A 22510-nucleotide genomic window follows, 5' to 3' on the forward strand; every position below is an offset into this window, starting at 1 on the left:
CAATGTAAGTTCCGAAGGATAGGAAAATTAGGTTCTTACCTTTGCTAATTTTCGTTCCTGTAGTACCAAGGATCAGTCCAGACAGCTGGGTTGTGCCTCCTCTCCAGCAGATGGAGTCAGAGAGAAAACTGAAAACACCCCCTAGATATACTGGTGTGCCACCTGCGATCCTTCAGTATATGTGATATCAAAGCAGATAACGACAGGACCACTGTAGCCACTGTCAAATTTTATCGATATATTTTAGAACTCATTGGCCAGAACAAGCAAAAACTTCCCTGAGGAATAACAAGGAACAAGCATGACAATAGCAAAAACTTCCCTGAGGAATAACAAGGAACAAGCATGACAATAGCCATGACAACTACAAAACAATGACAACTTACCGCCGAACCTTGGCAAGTCGCTTGAAAAACAGTTTGAGAAAAAATTAGTCCTCGAGAAAACGGAATACGAGCGGACTCCCAGACACCATGGGCGGGCGTCTGGACTGATCCTTGGTACTACAGGAACGAAAATTAGCAAAGGTAAGAACCTAATTTTCCTTTCCCTGTACGTACCAGGATCAGTCCAGACAGCTGGGATGTACCCAAGCCGCCTTACCTGGGGTGGGACCCCGAGAGTCCCGCTCGAATGACGCTGCTTCCAAAAGACTCCGCAGGCGGACCATGAACGTCCAAGCGATAATGTCTGGCAAACGTATGCCGAGATTTCCAAGTGGCTGCCCTGCATATCTCTTGGCAAGACACCAACTGATTCTCTGCCCACGAAGTCGCCTGAGAACGCAACGAATGAGCCTTAAGTCCCTCAGGAACAGGCTTACCACAGGCAATATACGTTGACTGAATCGCGCCCTTCAACCAGCGCGCGATAGTAGTTTTGGACGCCTGAAGCCCCTTCTTGGGACCATTCCACAACACAAAAAGATGATCGGACCTGCGAAACTCGTTAGTAATCTCCAAGTACCGCAGGAGAACCCGACGGACATCCAAACGCCTCAAATCTCGACCTTGAGAAGACTGCAGCTCCTCCTCCGAAAAGGAAGGCAATTCCACTGTTTGATTAACATGAAACGCCGAAACCACCTTTGGCAAGAAGGAAGGAACAGTGCGTAACGAGACTCCCGACGACGAAATCCGCAAGAATGGTTCCCTGCACGAAAGAGCTTGCAGTTCCGACACCCGACGAGCGGACGAAATGGCCACCAGGAAAACCGTCTTGAACGTTAGGTCCTTCAGCGAAGCCGACTTAATAGGCTCAAAAGGGGCCGAACACAGACCACGGAGAACCAGGTTCAAGCTCCAGGTAGGACAGGGAGCCCTCACCGGAGGACGCAAGTTCCTAACGCCTCGCAAGAAACGAGCAACATCAGGATGACATGCAAGAGAGAGTCCCTCAACCTTACCTCTCAAGCACCCCAGTGCTGCCACTTGAACCCTAAGCGAATTGTATGCCAAACCTTTCTTCAGCCCGTCCTGAAGGAACGTAAGAATATGCCCCACAGAGGTACGCTGGGGCGCAATGCCTAGAGTACCACACCAGGTGTGAAAAACCTTCCAAACCCTAGCGTAAGCAAGCGTAGTAGAAGATCTGCGCGCCCGCAAAAGAGTGGAAACCACGGCGTCCGGGTAACCTTTCTTCCTTAGCTGCCGCCGCTCAAAAGCCAAGCCGCCAGACAAAAGCGATCCGCCAGATCGAAAAATACCGGACCCTGACGGAGAAGATTTGGAAGATGGCCCAGCCGCAGTGGACCGTCCAGTGCTAGATTGACGAGATCCGCGAACCACGGGCGACGTGGCCACTCCGGAGCTACTAGAATAACCAGACCGTGATGGGACTCTATGCGCCTTAACACCTTCCCCACTAGGGGCCACGGAGGAAACACATAAAGGAGTATACGACGAGGCCACGGAAGAGCCAAGGCGTCTACGCCCTCTGATCCGTGGTCCCGCCTGCGACTGAAGAAACGCTCCGCTTTCGCATTTAGCCGAGTCGCCATCAAATCCAATCGTGGAACCCCCCAACGCTGAACGATGAGGTTCATCGCTTCCGCCGACAGCTCCCACTCTCCGGGATCTAGGCGCTGCCGACTGAGGTAGTCTGCCTGCACGTTGTCTACCCCTGCGATGTGGGTGGCCGCGATGCGTGATAAATGACGTTCCGCCCAGGCCATCAACAACGCCGCCTCTATCGCCACTGGCCCGCTTTTTGTGCCGCCTTGTCGATTTATGTACGCCACCGTGGTCGCGTTGTCCGACAGAACTCGTACTGCTTGACCGCGCACAATCGGTAGGAGGAGACGTAAGGCCAGACGTACCGCCCTGGTCTCCAAACGATTGATGGACCAGGTGGACTGGAGGGCAGACCATGTCCCCTGAACCGCTCGGGACTGGCACACTGCTCCCCAGCCATACAGGCTGGCATCCGTTGTCACCACCCTCCAAGACGGAGGCTCCAAGTCCACTCCCTGCAGAAGATGGTCCGGGGTTAGCCACCAATAAAGACTGGCACGGGCCGGCTCCGGCAAAGGTAACTCCAGTCCGAAATCCTCGGATATGGGATCCCAGCGAGAGAGGAGAGCCCTTTGTAACGGTCGCATATGCGCAAAAGCCCACAGTACCATCTCCAGAGTAGACACCATATGACCAATGACCTGTAAATAATCCCGTGCCGTAGGAATCTTCTGCCGGTCCATCAGGGTCCGCACATGTGTCATTAGATTGACCATGCGTTGATGAGATAGAAACACCCTGCCTAACAAGGTATCGAATCGGGCGCCCAAAAACTCCAACTGTTGGGTCGGTACCAGTCGGCTCTTTGCAAAATTGACCACCCAACCCAACGCTTGGAGCTGCTGCACCACCAAGCTGATCGCCTGTTTGCACGCCGCTTCCGACTTTGCCCGAATGAGCCAGTCGTCTAGATAGGGATGTACCAGGATGCCCTGACGACGCAAGGAAGCCGCCACCACTACGAGAACCTTGGTAAACACCCGAGGAGCAGTCGCCAATCCGAACGGAAGGGCACAAAACTGGTAATGGTCCCCCATTACCATGAACCTCAAGTATTTCTGATGACCTTCTCGGATGCCAATGTGGAGGTATGCCTCGGTCAGATCCAAAGAAGCCAAAAATTCTCCCTTGTGGACGGCCGCAATAACAGACCGGAGCGTCTCCATACGAAATCGAGGCACTCTGAGAGCCTTGTTCACCGCCTTGAGATCCAAGATTGGTCGAAACGTGCCCTCCTTCTTCGGAACCAGGAAGTAGATGGAATACCGACCCGTCCCTTGCTGGGCCGGCGGGACCGGTACCACCGCCCCCAGAGCCTGCAAACGGTCTAGTGTTTGCGCGATTGCCCGTCGCTTCTCCAGGGGACCGCATGGCGATATCATAAAGAGATCCCGGAGGGGACGTACAAAATCCAACTCGTAACCGTGGCGCACCACATCGAGGACCCATTGATCCGACGTTATTTTGACCCACTCCTCCCAAAATCGGGACAACCGACCTCCGATAAGCTGAACCGAGGAGTGGGCCTGCGCGCCTTCATTGAGCTGGCTTGGTGGAGGCGAAGCTCTGCGAAGCTCCCCCACGGGGAGGCCGCCTGCCACGAAAGGAAGAAGACCAAGGAGACCAAGACTGGGACCTCGCCGGTTGCTTCTGGGAAAAGGAGCCACCTCTTCCCATTCGAAACCGTCGCTGCCCCCGAAAACGAGCTCTGGCACTTCCAAAGGACCGAGCCTGACGCGGTTTGTCCTCTGGTAACTTGTAAACCTTATTATCTCCCAGGTCCTTAATGAGCTGATCCAACTCGTCACCAAACAATAGCTTACCCTTAAAAGGAAAAGAACCCAGGCGCGCCTTGGAAGAAGCGTCCGCCGACCAACGACGGAGCCACAGTAATCGTCTCGCGGAAACTGCGGACGACATAACACGAGCCGAGGTCCGCAACAAATCATATAAAGCATCCGCTGTATAGGCCACTGCCGCCTCCACGCAGTTGGCTTGCTCCGCCTCGCCGGGCGGTAGCTCTTGCGAAGTAAGCAGCTGCTGAACCCAGCGCAGGTTGGCTCTCTGCACCAGGCTGCTGCATGCCGCTGCCCGGACCCCTAGGGCTGCCACGTCAAAGATGCGCTTCAGCAAAACCTCCAGCTTTCGATCTTGAAGATCTTTAAGGGCTATCCCCCCCGTGACGGGGATGGTGGTATGCTTGACTACGGCCGTTACCGCCGAATCCACCGAGGGGGTCTTTAGGAGATCCAGGGAGTCCGCCGGTAGGGGATACAGCTTTTCCATCGCCCTGCTCACTCGCAGCGAAGCTTCTGGGACCTCCCACTCCTTAGAAACAAGTTGTAACACCTTATGATGCAAAGGAAAAGTCTGAGGGGGGGCTTTCAGGCCCGCCATAGCCACGTCCCCCGTGGAGGTGTCCGCTTCCTGATGCGGGGTCGGAAGCTCCAACTCCTTCAGCACATGGAGGATTAAAAATCCTAACTCCTCTTTGCTGAACAAGCGGCGCACCTGGGGGTCGTCCCCCTCAACTAAACCCGGATCGCTCCCGACGAACGAATCCGGGTCCCCCGAAGGATCTGGCAAGAAACTTTGGTCGGCCTGACCTGTGCCCCCCCCCCCCGCGGGCTGGGGCTCCCAGCCCCCGCGTTTCCTGCAGCCGGCAGACGGGGGTCATGAGCCCCCTGGTCCCCGGGAGCCCGCGGACAAGGGTCACTATCCCTCACACTCCCCTGATCTCCCACGATCCTGGGAAGTTTGGGAGGGGGGGGGCCTTCAGCTTCCCATCCTGCCTCTGCCTGCAAGAAAGCCTTGTGCATTAAGAGCACAAAATCAGCCGAAAAAGGCACCGATCTTTTTAAATCCGTCTTACCTGCACCAGAAGGGGGAGGGGCTGCCTCCTCCTCCAAAACAGGCGACGTTTCCGTCCTTAGATCGGGCGGCGAGGGAGGAGGGTAGGAATCCTCCTCCGATTCAGAGAGCTCCGCCCGCCGCGTGGCCAAGATGGCCGCCGCCCTCCTCCCCGAGGGAGGAGGGGCCGAAGATCGCGAGCCCGGCGGCTTGCTCTGCCGCGAAGATGAAGGAGGAGAGAGACAGCTGCGGGCAGCGCTCGACCCCCCCCGAGGGTCCCTCGCCCCCGGGAAGACATCGGGAGCAGAGACCCTCGCGGGAGAGTCGCGCCCCCGCCCTCCCGCAGGCCGTGCAGGCCGAAGACCGCGGCATCCCGGGACGAAAACGAGGCAGACAGCAATTCGCGCCAAAATGCAGGTAAAGGAAAAAACGTGGCTTGCAATGCGCGCCGGGCGACACAGCCACCCCCTCCGGAGTCCACAGAGGCACGGCAGGCCGGGGCTACAAAAAACGGAGCGCACTGCCTGTCCCCAACGGGTCTTAAGTGGCTCGAAGGCAGAAAGAAAAACCTTACTTTTTTTTTTTTTTTTTTTTTTTTTACACTAAAAACCCCCTTCAGGGCAAGGGACCCTGGTAAATAGGGGGGAGGGTGACCGGCCCACCGGTAATCTCTCCCCCAACCTACTGGGACACAGCAATCCGGGAATTAAAGGAGGGCAATGCCCTCTGTGCCTGCCCTGCCACTTTGCTCACGCTGGCGCTACACCAAATAAAAACCAACAAAACTGACGGACAACACTGAACAACACAGATCAGAAGGTAAGTAACCACTTGTTCCAGCCAAAAGAGCAATTCCCAGCACGAACAACCTGACCAGGACAGGACCGCAGGTTATGCCTCTCAATCTGCTAGAGTCAGAGAAAATACTGAAGGATCGCAGGTGGCACACCAGTATATCTAGGGGGTGTTTTCAGTTTTCTCTCTGACTCCATCTGCTGGAGAGGAGGCACAACCCAGCTGTCTGGACTGATCCTGGTACGTACAGGGAATGGGGTGATATGATCTTTTTTATTAGTGTTAGTTAGAATTCTAGCCGCTGAATTCTGAACCATCTGTAATGGTTTGATAGTGTTGGCGGGTATACCTAGAAACAGGGAGTTGCAATAGTCGAGCTTCGAAAGAATGATGGATTGTAGTACTATTATTCTATTATTCGAAAGTGTAAATAACAGAGTCACATCTACTCGTTCAAGACCTCTCATGATCTTAAAGACCTCTATCATATCCCCCCTCAGCCGTCTTCTCCAAGCTGAACAGCCCTAACCTCTTCAGTGGTTAGGGCATCCTTTTTGAAAGACAGAAAACAGGTGCCGATAGGCAATAAGTGATTCTCCTGGAAGGCACTGGTTTCTGGACCCTCGCAGAGATCTGCTTTATCCATCTATCTTCAACCTCTAGGTGAGGTTTTGGATTCACTAGGTGTCATGTACTTTATTTATGCAGACACCATTTGGTTTGTTATTCCATGTCTCCCTCGTGGTGGTACTCCTGCTCTCCATTATCAGAATTTTGTTCCATTAATACTTGCCTATATCAGAGTAAGTTTGCTTTGAATCTGCAAAAAAAAAAGAGATACTATGGATTGAAAAAAAAGGTACTGGTGGGAAACAACCAATATTGTGTTTGATAATGTTTCCTTGCCTATTGTACCAGAGGCCTGAAGCCTGGATGTCATTTTAATTTGAGTATGAAGGCGCAGATTCAAAATGTGGCCAGGATGGCATTTTTCAAGTTAAAGATGCCGAGATGTTTAAAATATTTTAATACCTACAGAAGACTTCAGAACAGTTTTACAGGCCCTTATTAGTCAAGCAGACCACTGTAATGGTCTGTATATTGGACGACCAAAACATTCAGTATGAATTCTGTCATTAGTACAAAATGCAGCTGTAAGATTACTTGCTGGTGCACAGATCAGGGAAGCTCATTTCCCCAAAGCTGCAGGAACTGCACTGGCTTCCCATTCAGTGGCGAATTAATTTTAAGACCATAGTGATTGTTCACAAATGTCTCTATTCTCAGAGATTCTGTAGTTTGGGTAAATATCACAGATATATACATTTTTAGAAAGTCTGCTTCAGCTGGGCTCGGCACGCGCAGGTTGCACAAATGTGCACCCCTTGCGCTCGCCGACCCCGGATTTTATAAGATACGCGCGTATCTTATAAAATCCAGCGTACTTTTGTTTGCGCCTGGTGCGCAAACAAAAGTACGCGATCGAGCAATTTTTTAAAATCTACCCGTAAATCAGCAAAAGGATTATAGAAATAAAATAACAGGCCAAAAACTAATATATCCAGTTGTGCTCATAAGTTGATATACCCCTATCAGAATTTGTAAGATGTGTAGCACTTTAAGAAAACAAGAGTAATCAGACAAAACACGTCTATTTTTAATGTGTTTCAAATTAAACTATTATGTATCACAGAACAGCACAATCATTAAACTACAGCAATAAAGGAAATAAAATGGTTCTGTTCAAAACTTTGCATACCCTTGAATGTTTGGGCTGATAATATACACTCAAGTTGACACACACAGGTTGAGATGGCAATGAAGGGTAGGTATCCACACCTGTGCCTTGTTTGATTGTAATTAGTGTTTGTTTATAAATAGTCAATTGAGTTTCTTAGCTCTTGAGAGAAACCCTTGTGCATTTCATCTAGGGATGCACTGATTTTGGTGGTAACTGAAGCATGAGGAAAGCAAAAGAACTGTCAAAGGATCTGCAAGCAAAAGTAGTTCAACTTTCTAAATAAGGAAAAGGATATGAAAAGTTATCCAAAGATTTGAAAATGCCAATCAGTACTGTTCAAACTCTGATCAAGAAGTGGAAAATTATGGGTTCTGTTAATAGCAAACCCTGGTCAGGTAGACAAAGAAAGGTTTCAGACACAGCTGCCAGGAAAATTTGTCAGGATGCAAAGAAAAACTCACAAGCAACTTCTATTGAAATACAGGCTTCTCTGAAACAAAGTGGCATGGGTGTTTCAGCACACACAATAAAGAGATACTTGAACAAAAAAGGGCTGCTTGGTAGAATTGCCAGAAAAAAAGCCATTGCTGCACCAACATTACAAAACAGCACCTAGAGAAGCCTCAAAACATTTGGAACAAAATAATTTGAAGTGATGAGACCAGATTGGAACTTAATGGTCACAACCATAAACGCTATGTTTGGAGAGGAAGCAACAAGGCCTATGAAGAGAAGCGCACCATTCCTGCCATGAAGCATGGAGGTGGATCTCTGCTGTTTTGAGGATGTGTGAGCTACAGCAGCACAGGGAATTTAGTCAAAATTGGTGACAGGATGTATGCAGCATCTTATCAGAAAATATTGGAGGAGAATTTGTATTCATCTGCCAGGAAGCTGCACATGGGGCGCACTTGGACTTTCCAACATGACAATGATCTGAAACATAAGGCCAAGCTGACCCTTCAGTGGCTGCAGCAGAAGAAAGTGAAGGTTCTGGAGTGGCCATCACAGTTTCCTGACCTCAACATCATTGACCCACTTTAGCATGAACTGCATGTTTGAGTTCTCCCCAGACAATCAATGAATTTATTGGAGGCTTTTTGCCAAGCGGAATGGGCAGCTTTACCACATGAGAAAATAAAGAGCCTCATTCAGAAATATCACAAAAGGCTGCAAGCTGTCATTAATACAAAAAGAGGCAGCACACGATATTAAGAACGAAGGGTATGCAAACTTTTGAACAAGACCCTTTTATTATTTCCTTTATTGCTATGGTTTGTTTAATGATTGTGCTATTCTGTGATACATAATAGTTTAAATTGAAACATTAAAAATAACAGACGTGTGTTGTCTGATCACTCATGTTTTCTTAAAGTGCTACTCATCTTACAAATTCTGCCAGGGATAGCGCTATATAAAGTACCATTAAGAAGCTAATTAGTTTAATTTCTCCTTTTGGCCTATTTTGCTAATTTCCCCCCCATGCTTAAGTAAATCAGAGCCACAGTGTAGGAGGCACTCTTTCTATTCATGATCATAGTAACAAACATACTAATATAGTAATGATGGCAGAAAAAGACCAAAATGATCCATCCAGTCTGCCCAGCAAGCTTTCCAAGGTAGCAACCGCTGCTTCTTGCAGGTTACTCCCATGTTTCTGTTAAGGGTAGTAACTGCCGCTCCGTGAAGGTTACCCCCAAGCTTTTTCATTCATTCCCATCCTCTAACCTTTTAGGGATCCACAGTGTTTATCCCATGCCCCTTTGAAATCCTTCACAGTTTTAGTCTTCACCACTTCCTCCGGAAGGATATTCCAGGCATCCACCTCCCTCTCTGTGAAGAAATATTTCCTGACATTGGTTCTGAGTCTTCCTCCCTAGAGTTTCAAATCGTGACCCCCTGGTTCTACTAAATTGTTTCCAATGGAAAAGGTTTGTTGACGACCATGGATCATTAAAACCTTTCAAGTATCTGAAAGTCTGTATCATATCACCCCTGCTCCTCCTCTCCTCCAGGGTGTACATATTTAGGTTATTCAACCTCTCCTCATAAGTCATTCGATGGAGTCCACCCACCATTTTGGTCGCCCTTCTCTGGACCGCCTCCATCCTGTCTCTGTCCCCTTTGAGATAACGGTCTCCAGAACTGAACACAGTACTCCAGGTGAGGCCTCACCAAGGGCCCTGTACAAGGGGATCATCACTTCCTTTCTCTTATTCGATATTCCTCTCTCTATGCAGCCCAGCATTCTTCTGGCTTTAGCTATCGCCTTGTCACACTGCTTCGTGAACTTCAGGTCATTAGACACTATTACCCCAAGGACTCTCTCCTGCTCTGTGCACACCAGCCCTTCACCCCCAACACATACATTTCTTTCGGATTTCTGCACCCCAGATGCATGACTCTGCACTTCTTGGCATTGAATCCCAGCTGCCATATCTTTGACCACTCTTAAAATGATGCCATTATTGTTTGTTTCATGTAACTAGCAAAACAAAGCAGACAAAGCAAAGGGGGTCAGATGGGACACATCCTAGAAGATTATGAACCAGATATATTTTTCCCCATAGGCACAAAATGGGAAAAATCCTTTTGTAGATTAGGTCCTAAGAGAGCACAAAGAGGTTTTGTTCAGTTAAACTTTCATTGTATGCTCTGGTGAATTCTTAACCGCTATCCCACTCTCAGTTGATGAATCTCAGGGCTCTGCTTTTGGACATCTTCTCTCTATACCTATTCCTTTCATCCTCTGATCCCTTTCCATGGATTTCAGGGCCATCTTATGCTGCTGACTCTCAGATCTACCTCCCTCTATACAATAAATTTTACCAGGAATTGAGTCCTGAATCTCAGCCTGCTTGTCTGACATCGCTGCCTGGATGTCCTGCAATCACTTTAAACTTAACATGGCCAAGACAGAGCTTCTCATCTTTCCCTACAAGCCCACCCTCCTCCTTTCTCTGTTTCTGTGGATAATTCTGTCATCCTTCTGGTTCTCTCAGCCTGAAACCTCAGCCTCCCCACTCTCTCTCCACACACCCAAAATATTACTAAAATGTGTCTCTCTCTAACCTCACCAAAATCCATCCCTTCCTTATTGAACACATTACCAAAACCCTTATCCACACTCATCTCCTGCTTAGACTACAGCAACCTGCTCCTCACAGATCTCCCATTACATTTATCTTCTACCAATGTCATTCCTACACCCCTCTAGTCCCTCTTTTCAAGTCCACATTCAAGCTTACATGCTTAGAAATGCATTCACGCTGCAGCTCCTCATTACCTCATCTCTGCTCTCTCCCTACACCCTTCCTGGTGAACTCTGCCGTTACAGTAATTAATAAGCAGTAGTAGCTTGGGATCTGTCTAATGTTTGGGTACCTGCCAGGTACTTGTGACTTGGACTGGCCACTGTTGGAAACAGGATCTTGGGCTTGATGGACCCTCGGGCTGACCCAGTATGGCATTTCTTATGCCCTTTTCCTTGATCACTAACTCCAGATTCCATGCTTTCTACCTTGTTGCTCTGTATGCCTGGAATATATTTATTGTTTGGTGCATAATGCTCCTTCCCTGGCCTTACCCAGCCTAAACATCCATCTTTTTGAGACTGCTTTTAAGTCTTAACCCCTGGTTCTCCTAATCATATCATTCTTGGGTTTAACAATTTTCCATAATAATGACCCCCCCCAAATCTCATGTCTTATGGCAGACTTTAGCTCTATGGAGAATGGACTTTGTCCTGTCTGCGCAGAAGCTTTAGAAATAAATAGCAGTAGTAGTCAATCATGTGTTGGAGACAATAGTGATTCCAGAGGAGTAGAAAAGAGGCAGATGTTATCCCTCTTCATAAAAGCAGAAATATGTAGGACGTTGTTAACTATAAGGCAGTTAGACCTCCATGGTGGCTAAATTTATGGAATCTCTATCAAGGGAAACATAGTGGAGCGTCTTGAATCAGGTGCGTTACATGATCGAAGGCAAGGGTGCGCAAACGGGGAGGGGACACCACGAACAAGCTTCCAGAGGGCCGCCAGCAGCAGTGAGCCGGGATGGAAAGACAAGAGTGCCTACCTCTGCTGTTTGGGGCCTAGTGAAGTGTCATTCCGTGGGAGGAGGTACACGTGGCTGTAAGTGGACCCGATCCCAGTGGCAGCTGAAACACAGGAGGAAAGCCGTGGACCTCATCCCACCGGCGGCCGAGCACAGGAGGACACCTTTCCCCATATCTGCCGGTCTGGTAGTGCAACTCGCGAGAATATCACTTTCTCTGTGCTGATACTGCGATGCCCGAGACCAGCATGGAGGAAGTGCTGGTCCTGCCAATTTCTAACATTGCAGGGCATGCACAGAGGAGGCAGCTGAACGGGTTTCAGTGCCAGAAGCAGCGATGAGTGATCAGCTCCTCCCCAACAGCCACATGGCGGTGGTGACAGTGGCAGCAGGAGTGAGAGAGGCTCTGAGGCTGCCAGCAAAAAATATAAAAGCATGAGTGTCTGTGTGAGAGAGAATGAATATGCAAGTGTGTGTGAGAGAGGATAAAGTTTGTGTTCACCTAGCCCCCTAATCCTTAATCTAGGGCTAACTAGAAATCAAAAGTTCCCATGTATAGACAGCAGGGGCTTTTATTTGTATCCTTATTAGTTTTAATTTTTGGGTGTTATTTGATGTGTGTGTTGTTGAAATCTTTTATTGGTGCTCGGGAAATTTATAAAAAATGTAGGACTTTAATAGATATTGTTCTGTTTGTCAGTAGTTTTGAAATATTCTTGTATTAGTATGATTTTACTCTTATAATTGATGTTTTATGTTTCTTGATTTTGTTTTATGAGGAATGGTGGGTTTGTTTTTACATTGTTACACACAGAGTCTGGCTTCTTGGGGTTTCTATTTCAGTTTGTGTCTGTGTATTGCTGGTTCTAATTTGTGATCCTTTATTCTGTATTTGGTGAGGGTCTGTCGCTGCTCTGCATATGTGACCAAGGAGAGAGATTCTGCTAGTGTGTAGTGACTGTGTAGGGATCTATAGCAATTGGGTTTGTTTAGTTTCCCCCTAGGTGGTGTATTGGTATTCTGGGACCCAGTGTAATATTTACAGTGCTGCTTTTTCACAGGTAGGGTTCTAGTTTGAGTTCTTGATGTTACTACTGTTATGATAGCTTTGCTATATAGATTATGAGTGTTGGTTTTGCAAGGTTTTGTGTTAATTCACAATGTATCTGGCAGTGGAAGGAGTTTGTGCTGCTGTTACTGTGAGGTGCCTGTCTTGCACTTGCATAGTGCAGTGCCTCGGTGGAGGTCACTGATGCCTGAATTTGAGGCAGCAGGGTCACCGTAGCCTCAGTACACCCAGCAGAACCTATCCTGCCAGCTGCCAAGACTATGAGTCAAGAAGGCCAGCCACAGGCCGCCCGGCAAACCCCATCCCATTGGTGATCAGGAAGAGGACAAGCCACCTGGCAGATCCCACCCACTGGTGGTGAGGATATGGACAAGGCTACTCCGGCGGTTCACAACCTGCCAGCAGCTGAAGTGAAAAAGAGTCCAGGGCCAGCTGCCAGATTCCACTCCACTGGCAGCCAACGTGAAGTCCTGAGACTGCCAGCAGATCCCAACTAAAGAAGAGGTGGCCTAGAGGCACATGTGTGTGCCAGAGGAAGTACGCACGTGTGTCTGTGAGAGGGAATACATATATATGAACTGTTAGTAAGTGTGAGGGAGTGCATGTCTAGGAGTATAAGCAGGTATGTGAGAGGGGGGCGTGTGTATATGTATGTTTACATATATACAGAGAGAGGGACAGTGAGAGAGGAGAAAGTTTATGCACCCATTCCCACTAATCCATGACAATTTCAGGGTTACTAGAAATCAAAAGTTCCCAGGTATAGGGAATGTGAATTTTTTTGTATCCTTATTAATTTTAATTTTGGGGTGTTAATTGTGTCTGCTGTTTGAAATATTTGATTGGTATTTGGAAAATTAAAAAAATATGCATTTTTAATTATTGGATCTCTTCATCAGCTGTTTTGGAATATTATTTTTATTAATATTTTTACTATTATGATATATTTTATTTTTATTGTATCTGATAACTGAGAAATGGTGATGATTGTTTTTTCACTATTGTACTGCACACAGAGTCTGGCTTGTTGCGGTTTCTAGGTCTGTTTTTGCCTGCGTATTCCTATTTATACTTTATGGTTGCTTTATTGTGTATTTGGTGAGGGTCTGCATGGTGACTGAGGGAGAGGTATTCTTCAAGCATGTAGGGGGGATCTATAGCAGCCTGGCATGTTCTCTTTTCCTAACAGGTGGTGTATTGGTGTTTTAGGGCCTGGTATAATATTTGTAGTGTTACCTTTTCATAGGTAGGGCTGTTACTGTTTGAGGCCTGGCAATTAGTGCTGTTTTGGTAGGGGATGTTTATTATATTGTAATTGTTTATTCATGGCTTTCTGAGGGTTAAGCCCACATCCAACTACCCTATGGACTCAAAGTGCCTTTTTTGCAGGTTTTCTGGTTAGCACCATAGAACTCCATGTGAATATAATATAATGTAAGAGATTTTTACCTCCACTACTTTGAATGTTCTTTTTCATGTAAAATCTTTTATAAATGCAGTATTCTGCATTGGATAGGGGGAGAAGACTGGGGTGGGGGAAGAGAGAGGGGATGCATGACAACTTTTACATGGACACTAAATACCATTTCACTAGGCCTGCGTTCTGGGGGAAGAGTATGAAGAGCTGAGTGCTAGACTGGTGGTTTAAAGTTTAGATTGCTGGAGCCATTTCCCCTTTCTTTGGTGGGGCTAGGACAGAGATTTAATGAATGGGTGGTGGAGGCACAATAATTGTTTGAATAGGCCTGCAACCCAGTTACTAGCTGCCCTGGTCAAATGCAGTAGAAAATCAGGATCAGAGTGGTGAATGCAAGGTCCAGCCTCTTAGCAGCCGTAGTGGAAGCTGCACCAGAACGAGAATGCAAGGCCTGCCTACAACAGAGTTTGGTAAGGGGTGGGATATGAATTTTGCAAATAAATAAGAAGGCATGTGCTAGGCAGTTATAAAGCAGTCAGGTGGAAGCCACAGAGCAAGTGGACCAGGGCTGACAAGCTCTGCCCTTAAAAGCCCCCAGCCTGTCCTAGTTTTCAGAGTAGCCACTTTGCATAGGCATGGGATAACACTGCATGTGCTACTTTCATTCTTTCTAAATTTAGCTCATGTGTATGATCATGCATAGCCTCCAATGCTCGCCTCCTTGTGACCCTTAACGACCAGTGTTACCTACCCCTAACTCTAGTTAATAAACTGGGAAAATTAGATGGGCCTTACAGGCCTTATCTATCTGCCGTTTCTATAACAACCCTCCTCCGCTAAATTATCTCAGTCCACGCCTAGATTGACAACTCTTTCACAAGCTTGCTTTCGTAAAGTACAGCAAGCGAAGAAACGTCATCAAGCCCCAGCAGCAGGAGCGCTTGGGAAATTGAATGGCAGAAGGACGATTACCACATAGCGCGTTCCTCTTTGCAAAAATCAGGCCGACGTCACATGAAAATAGAAAGCGGGAGCCAAAACCAGACCAAGTCCCAAGGCGCCAGTAACAGAAATCGAAAGGTACATCCGCGCAGAGGATTGTCAGCTCCTGCCCCTGCCCCTGCCCCACCGACGTCTCTCTGCGGTTATAGCCGCGATCGCCGGCGGCCGCTGCAGCTGCATTACTAAATGGAAAAGTACAAGCGCGGCATGAATCCCAGCCATAGCAAGAGCCCAACCGCATGGGCTATTCTCCTCCTCCCGGGCATCCCCCCCACCTACCCAGGTGCATAAGCAGGCACCGGCCAGCTCTCGGGGGGGGAGAAGGACACAAGAAACTGCACTTGGCCTTCCCTGCTCCCAACAAAGAACAGCTCCCGGCTCTGCTCTCCACCAGCCTGGGCCGGCGCACGCCACTGAAGCAGCAGCAGCAGCAGCAGCAGCTCCGGGTCCGGGTAGGCCCGTCGCAAACACTCCTCCTCCTGCAGCACAGACCCCAAGCACATGCACACGGGGGGGGAGGTGCAACCACGCCCCTCCTCCCCCCCCAATCGCTTGCACACGGGTGGAGGTGCAGCCACCGATCCCCCACCCCCCCAGCACATGCACACTGGTGAGGGTGCAACCACCGACACCCTATCCCTCGCCACCTGGGGGGAAAAAAGAGTTTGCATGAACTTCTTACCCCCAGCGCATCCTGCCAGGAAATCCAGCGCCATGCCTGCCCCCGCGAGCCCCGCGCTCCAGGCAGATCGTCCCCCCCCCTCCGCAGAAAGCCTCCTTCCGTCTCCCCGGTGCTGGCAGGGAGCAAGATCCGTGAGAGGCGGTTGCGGCTCAGTGCCAGGGATCACACGGCAGCCGGAGACCGGCTCCCGGCGTAAATCTACCTCTTAAGCTCCACCTAACACTGGGGGAAAAAAAAAAAAAAACAAAAATATGCCAACGGTATCCGCCAGGTGTTCGGCGACCTTCGGCCCCGGCAAGTGCAGTCTCTGATAACCGCTGGGGGCCGGCGGGGATGCGCTGCGTTCTATTTCTGACGCCGCCGGAGAAAGTACAAATATCCTTTCTGGGGGACGGCGGACTGCCCAATCAGCGGGCGACTTGGAGACAACACCCCCGTGACTGGCCCTCCCCGCCTCCACTTCCCATTGGCCGCTTTCCCTTAGCGCCAATCCGTCTGGCATCGGGGAGTTACAGTAAATAGTCTCCTCTGCACAGAAAACGAAGACGAAGAAGGGGGCCGCTCCACCCCAGGTATTGTATTTTTTAGGGACTTTCGTTTTCAGTTTTCGTTTTATTTTCTTTTTCCGGGAAAATATCAGTGTAAGAAGCAAAATTTTATATGCCCAGTTAAATGGAGTCATTTCCCCCCCCCCCCCCACCGATTTCCCCCATTTTTTGTATTAGTTGTAATAAACACAGAAAAATTACCAGGCAAAGTAAAATCTGGAAATGAAGATGTCCTGCGTTTTGTACAGGTTTGCTTTTATTCTAGATATGCAAAGATATCCACATGTTCTTTTCTATGTACTAAATATTATATTCCCCACACTTGTCAGGATCCTGATAGAATGGCCTGTTCACTAAAATACATGGTTTTCTTTTGTAAATAAGTTAACATTTTTCTGAGGAGAGGAGGATTCAGAGGGCAAGATATTTTTAGTTGCAATTAACAAGAAGCGAGACGCGTGGTGCAATAAACAGATGACGAGCGTTCTTTGCTAAGAACAAGGAATTAACTTCCGGGCATCCAGCTGCAGCGTGATAAGCCATTCATTTGTATCTGAACAGGACATTATGCTTACCCCAGGCTTTCTTAAATTCTGTTAACAGTTTTGCCTCCACTAGGAAGAAAGTACAACAATATTAGTCAAGGGAAAACACAAAATACCTTGATCATGGCAGGTTTTGACCTATGCTACTATGCATGATTGATCAGCTAGGGTGTAATGTTTCTAGAGTGGAAAATGCTCTTTCTGTTGTCTTGATTTGGAAGACACACTGAGTTCAGTTCAGGTGAGACTGTGACTTAGACTAATTTCTACCAGAAGAAAATCCATAATCAGATGAAAAACAATTGATTAGTTAAGCCTCTCTAGATCATCTGGTATTTAAACCAAGCAAACAAAAAGCATGTGAGTGGTAATGCTCATATCCTTAGGCTTCCAGTTTAATACTACTGATTAGCCATATTTTCATCATTGCCCCCCTCCATCCATGCTATAATGATATAATCTGGCTTGCAAGTCCTAAAGGAAAATGGCTATAAGGCTTTCCTCACCCCAGTTCAGTTCAGAGGCGAGGGTTCAGAATTCTATGGCATATTCAGTAAGAGGCTGGAAGCTCTGACGGATTTGTAACATGTCAGTAGCTAGGGCAGTGCCTCTTCCTGATTAAGAACATAAAAACATAAGAAATTGCCTTGCTGGGACAGACCAAGGGTCCATCAAGCCCAGCATCCTGTTTCCAACAGAGGCCAAACCAGGCCACAAGAACCTGGCAATTACCCAAACACTAAGAGGATCCCATGCTACTGATGCAATTAATAGCAGTGGCTATTCCCCAAGTAAACTTGATTAATAGCAGTTAATGGACTTCTCCTCCAAGAACTTATCCAAACCTTTTTTGAACCCAGGTACACTAACTGCACTAACCACATCCTCTGGCAACAAATTCCAGAGCTTTATTGTGTGTTGAGTGAAAAAGAATTTTCTCCGATTAGTCTTAAATGTGCTACTTGCTAACTTCATGGAATGCCCCCTAGACCTCTCATGATCTTAAAGATCTCTATCATATCCCACCTTGGCCGTCTCTTCTCCAAGCTGAACAGCCCTAACCTTTTCAGCCTTTCCTCATAGGGGAGCTGTTCCATACCCTTCTCTGTACCTTCACCATCACAACTATATCTTTTTTGAGATGCGGCAACCAGAATTGTACACAGTATTCAAGGTGTGGTCTCACCATGGAGCGATATAGAGGCATTATGACATTTTCCGTATTATTAACCATTCCCTTCCTAATAATTCCTAACATTTTGTTTGCTTTTTTGTCTGCTGCAGCACACTGAGCCGACAATTTCAAAGTATTGTCCACTATGATGCCTAGAGGCAGAATTCAACTTGCAAGGTTCTGGAGCATGGGGTCTTCATGTTCCCAGAGAGGAGAGGCCCAAGCCAGGGCAGTACCACCCAAGAGGGATAGGAGATATGTGACCTTAGCACGATTATCCAGAAACAACATGGCCTGCAATTGGAAGTGCATCCAGCATTGGTTAATAAAACCTTGACACTGCTTAGTGTCCCCCATGTAATGCAGAGATGCTGGAAGTTACAGCACTAGTTTGGTGGAAGCAGGCAGCACTGGTGGAGAGGGAACCGCTGGTACCGGTGTTGAACCTGGCTTCAGGGTATCCATTCTGGCAGCTAATCTTTTCAGGGCCATGGTAACCTGATTGAGTCCTGCTATTGTTCCTGCATTCATTGAGCCAGGCCGCGTAATGCTTGGAGCGAAGACAGGGCTGTCGGGTCCTGTCCTCAGCAATATGTTAGGATTGTGGACCCTTGTGTTGAGGTGAGATTGACACAACCTTCAAGGTCCTCATCACCAACTGGCAGAGCAGATGGTGCAGAGACTGGACTGGAGCTTTGTCTGTACCAACTCCTTTCCCCTTGCTTGAGCCTTTGGGTTCCGGGGGCCAGCAGATCTTAAGTGGCAGTCTCTGGGATGCAGGCAGAAGAGCAGATCTGGGAACAGGCCAAAGTCGGAGACAGGCGGCAGACAAGGATAATGAAAGTCCAAGCTATGGTCTATGGCAGACAGCAGGTAGGGATAGCGAGAGTCCAGGCTAAGGTTTATGGTAGTCGGGCATAGTGAGAATCCAGGCTAAGGTCTTTGGCAGGTGGCAGGCAGGGATACTGAGAGTCCAGGCTAAGTCAATACTGGAAATCCATGTGATCACTAGGTAAGGCAGGAGGGATGAAGGCAAGGCTGGTCAAGGCTGAGGAGACAAAGCGAGGGATGGACAAGCTGAAGGGATGAAGGCAAGGCTGAAGAGAAACTAGATCCGACACTGGAGCAGCAACTCACACTACTTTGAAGATAGTTGACCCATTGCTGAGGCAATTCCATGTTCCCTGTACGTACCAGGATCAGTCCAGACTGCTGGGTTATGCCTCCCGTCCAGCAGATGGAGTCAGAGAGAAACTGAAAAGGCACCACTGATATACCCTGGTGCGCCCCCTGCGATCCTCCAGTATATCTCTGACTCCAGCAGATGAGAGAGCATAACCTTGCGGTCCTGATCTCCTGTAAATTGATTTGTGAAGGGGTTTCCCTATCAGGTTTGATTTAATATAGAGGAGAAATCCTGTGACTAGATCAATTAATGGTTTGTACCTAATTTGGTACTAATAAGTGGAGCCGTAGCAGGCCAGGCAGGGCACTGCCCTACAGCCTTTTCCCGGGGTTTTTTTTTTCAGTCTTACCCAGTGAGAGGAGGGGAGGATTAATCGGTGGGCCGGTCACTCTCCCTATCCGCCTCCTGAGAAGTTTAATTCCTCGGAGAAGTAAGTTTAGTCGGGTGTGCTACACCCCCTGCAGGCTCCACAAGCAAATTGTCTGTGAGGTAATCTTAGCTGCTGGTGGCAGCGATAAAAAAAAACGAGGTAATTGTGTCCACTGCCTGCGTTCCTCACTGTGGTCTCCGGAAGGGGTGGCTTGTCACCCAGTCCCCGCTCGCGCCGTTTTTCGCGCCGGTTTTTGGTTTAAAAAATAAATAAATAAATAAATAAAAAACCATGCCCCGAGGAACTGTTTGTACGGCATGTGGGGAGCCGGGCCGTCGGCTCTCCCGCGAGGGCCTTTGCTCCCGGTGCCTTCCCGGGGGTGAGGGTTCCTCGCAGGGGTCAGCCGCGGCCGGGAGCTCCTCTTCCCCGCGGCTTGGGGCAAGGGCAGCGTCGGCCAAACCTCGGCAGTCCGCGCTGCCGATACCGGGGGCGGCGGCCATTTTGGAGAATTCGGCAGCCATTTAAATGATTCAGATTGCGACGCGGTTTCGTCGGACGAAGGGGAGGACCTCCCCCCCCTGTCCCCACCGGACCTTAGCCCCCGCGGGTTACCAGGGCCTATTAATTTGCCACCTGGGGGAGCAAAAGGAGGTTCTTTAAAGAGGCCTCATCCTTTTACCTCACAATTTGTACTTTTGCTCCACAAGGCTTATATGGAGGCCGAAACGGAATGGGAGCAGGGTACTCCTGCCCCAGATAAACGGGGGAGAATTTCTACTGGTCTCTTTGGCTTGGGGGATGCAGCCCCGGCTCCTCCTAAACCTCCGCAGCAGGCTGCTCCAGCTCCTTCAGCTCCCCCTCCAAAACCCCCTCAGCATGTGGCTCCGGTCCCCCTTTCACAGGATCCGTCCACGCCGGATCCTGATATGGATGTAGGGGGTACGGACCCGGTTGAGGGGGATGATCCTCAGATACTCCGGTTATTTCATAAGGAAGAACTGGATCCTTTGATTGCCCATGTTCTTCGGGAACTAAAGATTCCAGTACCCCAGGTTGACTCCAATTCCCAGCCAGGGGATTTTGAATTAGACGGGCTCCGCACGCCTGCGCATGCTTTTCCTTTTCACAATAAACTGTTTCAGCTTGTATCCCGGGAATGGGATAATCCGGAGGCAACTCTTAGGGTCAGCCGCGCTATGGATAAGCTTTACCCTCTCCCTGCTGATTCCTTGGAGCTCCTTAGGGTGCCAAGGGTGGATTCGGCGGTCACTGCCATGGCTAAACATACCACCATTCCCGTAACAGGGGGTACGGCCCTTAAGGATCTTCAGGATCGGAAGCTGGAAACGTTGCTTAAGTGCATCTTTGAGGTTTCAGCTTTGGGGGTACGGGCGGCCGTTTGCAGCTGCATGGTACAAAGGGCTACCCTTCGCTGGGTACAACAGATGTTGACATCTCAAGATCTGCCTCCGGATGAAGCAGAGCAAGCAAACCGTATAGAATCCGCGGTGGCTTACGCCGCGGATGCCTTTTATGACCTCCTCCGCACTTCGGCCCGGTCTATGTCTTCGGCTGTGTCGGCACGGAGGTTACTCTGGCTGCGTCACTGGGCAGCAGACTCTTCCTCCAAGGCCCAACTCGGTTCCTTTCCCTTTCGGGGCAAATTGTTATTTGGCACCGAGTTAGAAGACCTTATTCGATCTTTGGGGGAGAATAAGGTGTTCAAGTTGCCAGAGGACAAGCCTAGATTTTTTCGCCCTTCGGGTACCTTCCGCGGACGATTTCGCGGGCAACGCCGTTTTCGATCGGGAAGGGGGTCCTCTTTTGCTACACGACAGCCGTCTACGCGTTCCCAGTCATGGACTCCTTCCTTTCGTGGTAGAAGGCCGGCACGCGCAGGGGCGTCTCATACCTTCGCCACCTCTAAGGCGGCTCAATGAAGGGACGCCGGTCCATTCCTCCGTCCCGGAGGTAGGAGGATGACTCTCTTACTTTCGGGAGGAATGGGCCACAATTACCTCAGACCAATGGGTCCTCGACATTATATCTCACGGCTACGCCTTGGATTTTGCAAGGCCCCTGCGCGATTTGTTCCTTATCTCTCCCAGCGGTTCTCTGGTAAAGCAACAGCGGATTGCTCAGACCCTGGAGCGGTTGCAGGCGCTGGGAGCAATAGTGCCAGTGCCGCCCGCCGAACAACGCACGGGCCGTTATTCCATCTATTTCATCGTTCCCAAGAAGGAGGGCACATTTCGGCCAATTCTGGATCTCAAGCGAGTCAACAGGGCATTGCGCATACCGCGGTTTCGGATGGAGACCCTGCGCTCGGTCATCGCTGCGGTACACAAAGGCGAGTATTTGGCTTCCTTAGATCTCACGGAGGCTTACTTGCACATAGGAATACAAGAGTTCCATCAAAGATTTCTGCGCTTTATGGTCCTGGGGTCTCACTTCCAGTTTTGTGCTCTTCCGTTCGGTCTGGCGACAGCTCCGAGGGTGTTCACCAAGGTAATGGTGGTGGTGGCGGCGAGTCTTCGGAGAGACGGAGTGTTGGTACACCCGTATATGGACGACTGGCTCATCCGAGCAAAATCGCGACGTCTCTGCGAAGATGCGATTCAGGCAGTCCTTCACCGGCTCCACTCCTTGGGGTGGGTTGTCAATTACCCCAAGAGCCATCTGATCCCCTCCCAGAATTTGGAATTTCTGGGCGCCTCGTTCGATACGAAAGTGGGAAAGGTTTCTCTCCCACAGGCAAGGATGGAGCGTCTGATGGCGCACGTTCGCCGTCTCCTCGCCCTTCCCCTGCCTGTGGTATAGGATTACTTACAGGTTCTTGGATATATGGCGTCCACACTGGATTTGGTTCCGTGGTCGTTTGCGCATATGCGGCCGCTACAGAGGGCGCTTCTGTCTCGTTGGGACCCCAAATCGGAAGAGTTTCAGATACCTTTGCCACTCTTACCCCCAGCAAGGACCAGTCTCCAATGGTGGTTGGATCCGGTCCACTTGCTCCAAGGCACCGATTTGGAGCCACCTCAATGGATCATTGTCACGACCGAT

At 49.2% G+C, this 22510-nt stretch overlaps 1 protein-coding gene across 1 annotated transcript in view; it reads right to left on the reverse strand.

Annotated features, from left to right (window-relative positions):
* The window catches only part of SLC25A29 (solute carrier family 25 member 29), a 62857-nt gene extending 46867 nt beyond the window's left edge, over nt 1–15990 (reverse strand). The window contains exon 1 of the mRNA XM_029597937.1: nt 15625–15990. Within this exon, the coding sequence (XP_029453797.1) occupies nt 15625–15658 (34 nt within the window). The 5' untranslated portion in view covers nt 15659–15990. The remainder of the gene's footprint in view (nt 1–15624) is intronic.
* Between the last annotated feature and the right edge of the window lie 6520 nt (nt 15991–22510).

This window comes from Rhinatrema bivittatum, chromosome 4 (assembly GCF_901001135.1).
Source record: "Rhinatrema bivittatum chromosome 4, aRhiBiv1.1, whole genome shotgun sequence".
NCBI classification, from domain to species: domain Eukaryota; kingdom Metazoa; phylum Chordata; class Amphibia; order Gymnophiona; family Rhinatrematidae; genus Rhinatrema; species Rhinatrema bivittatum.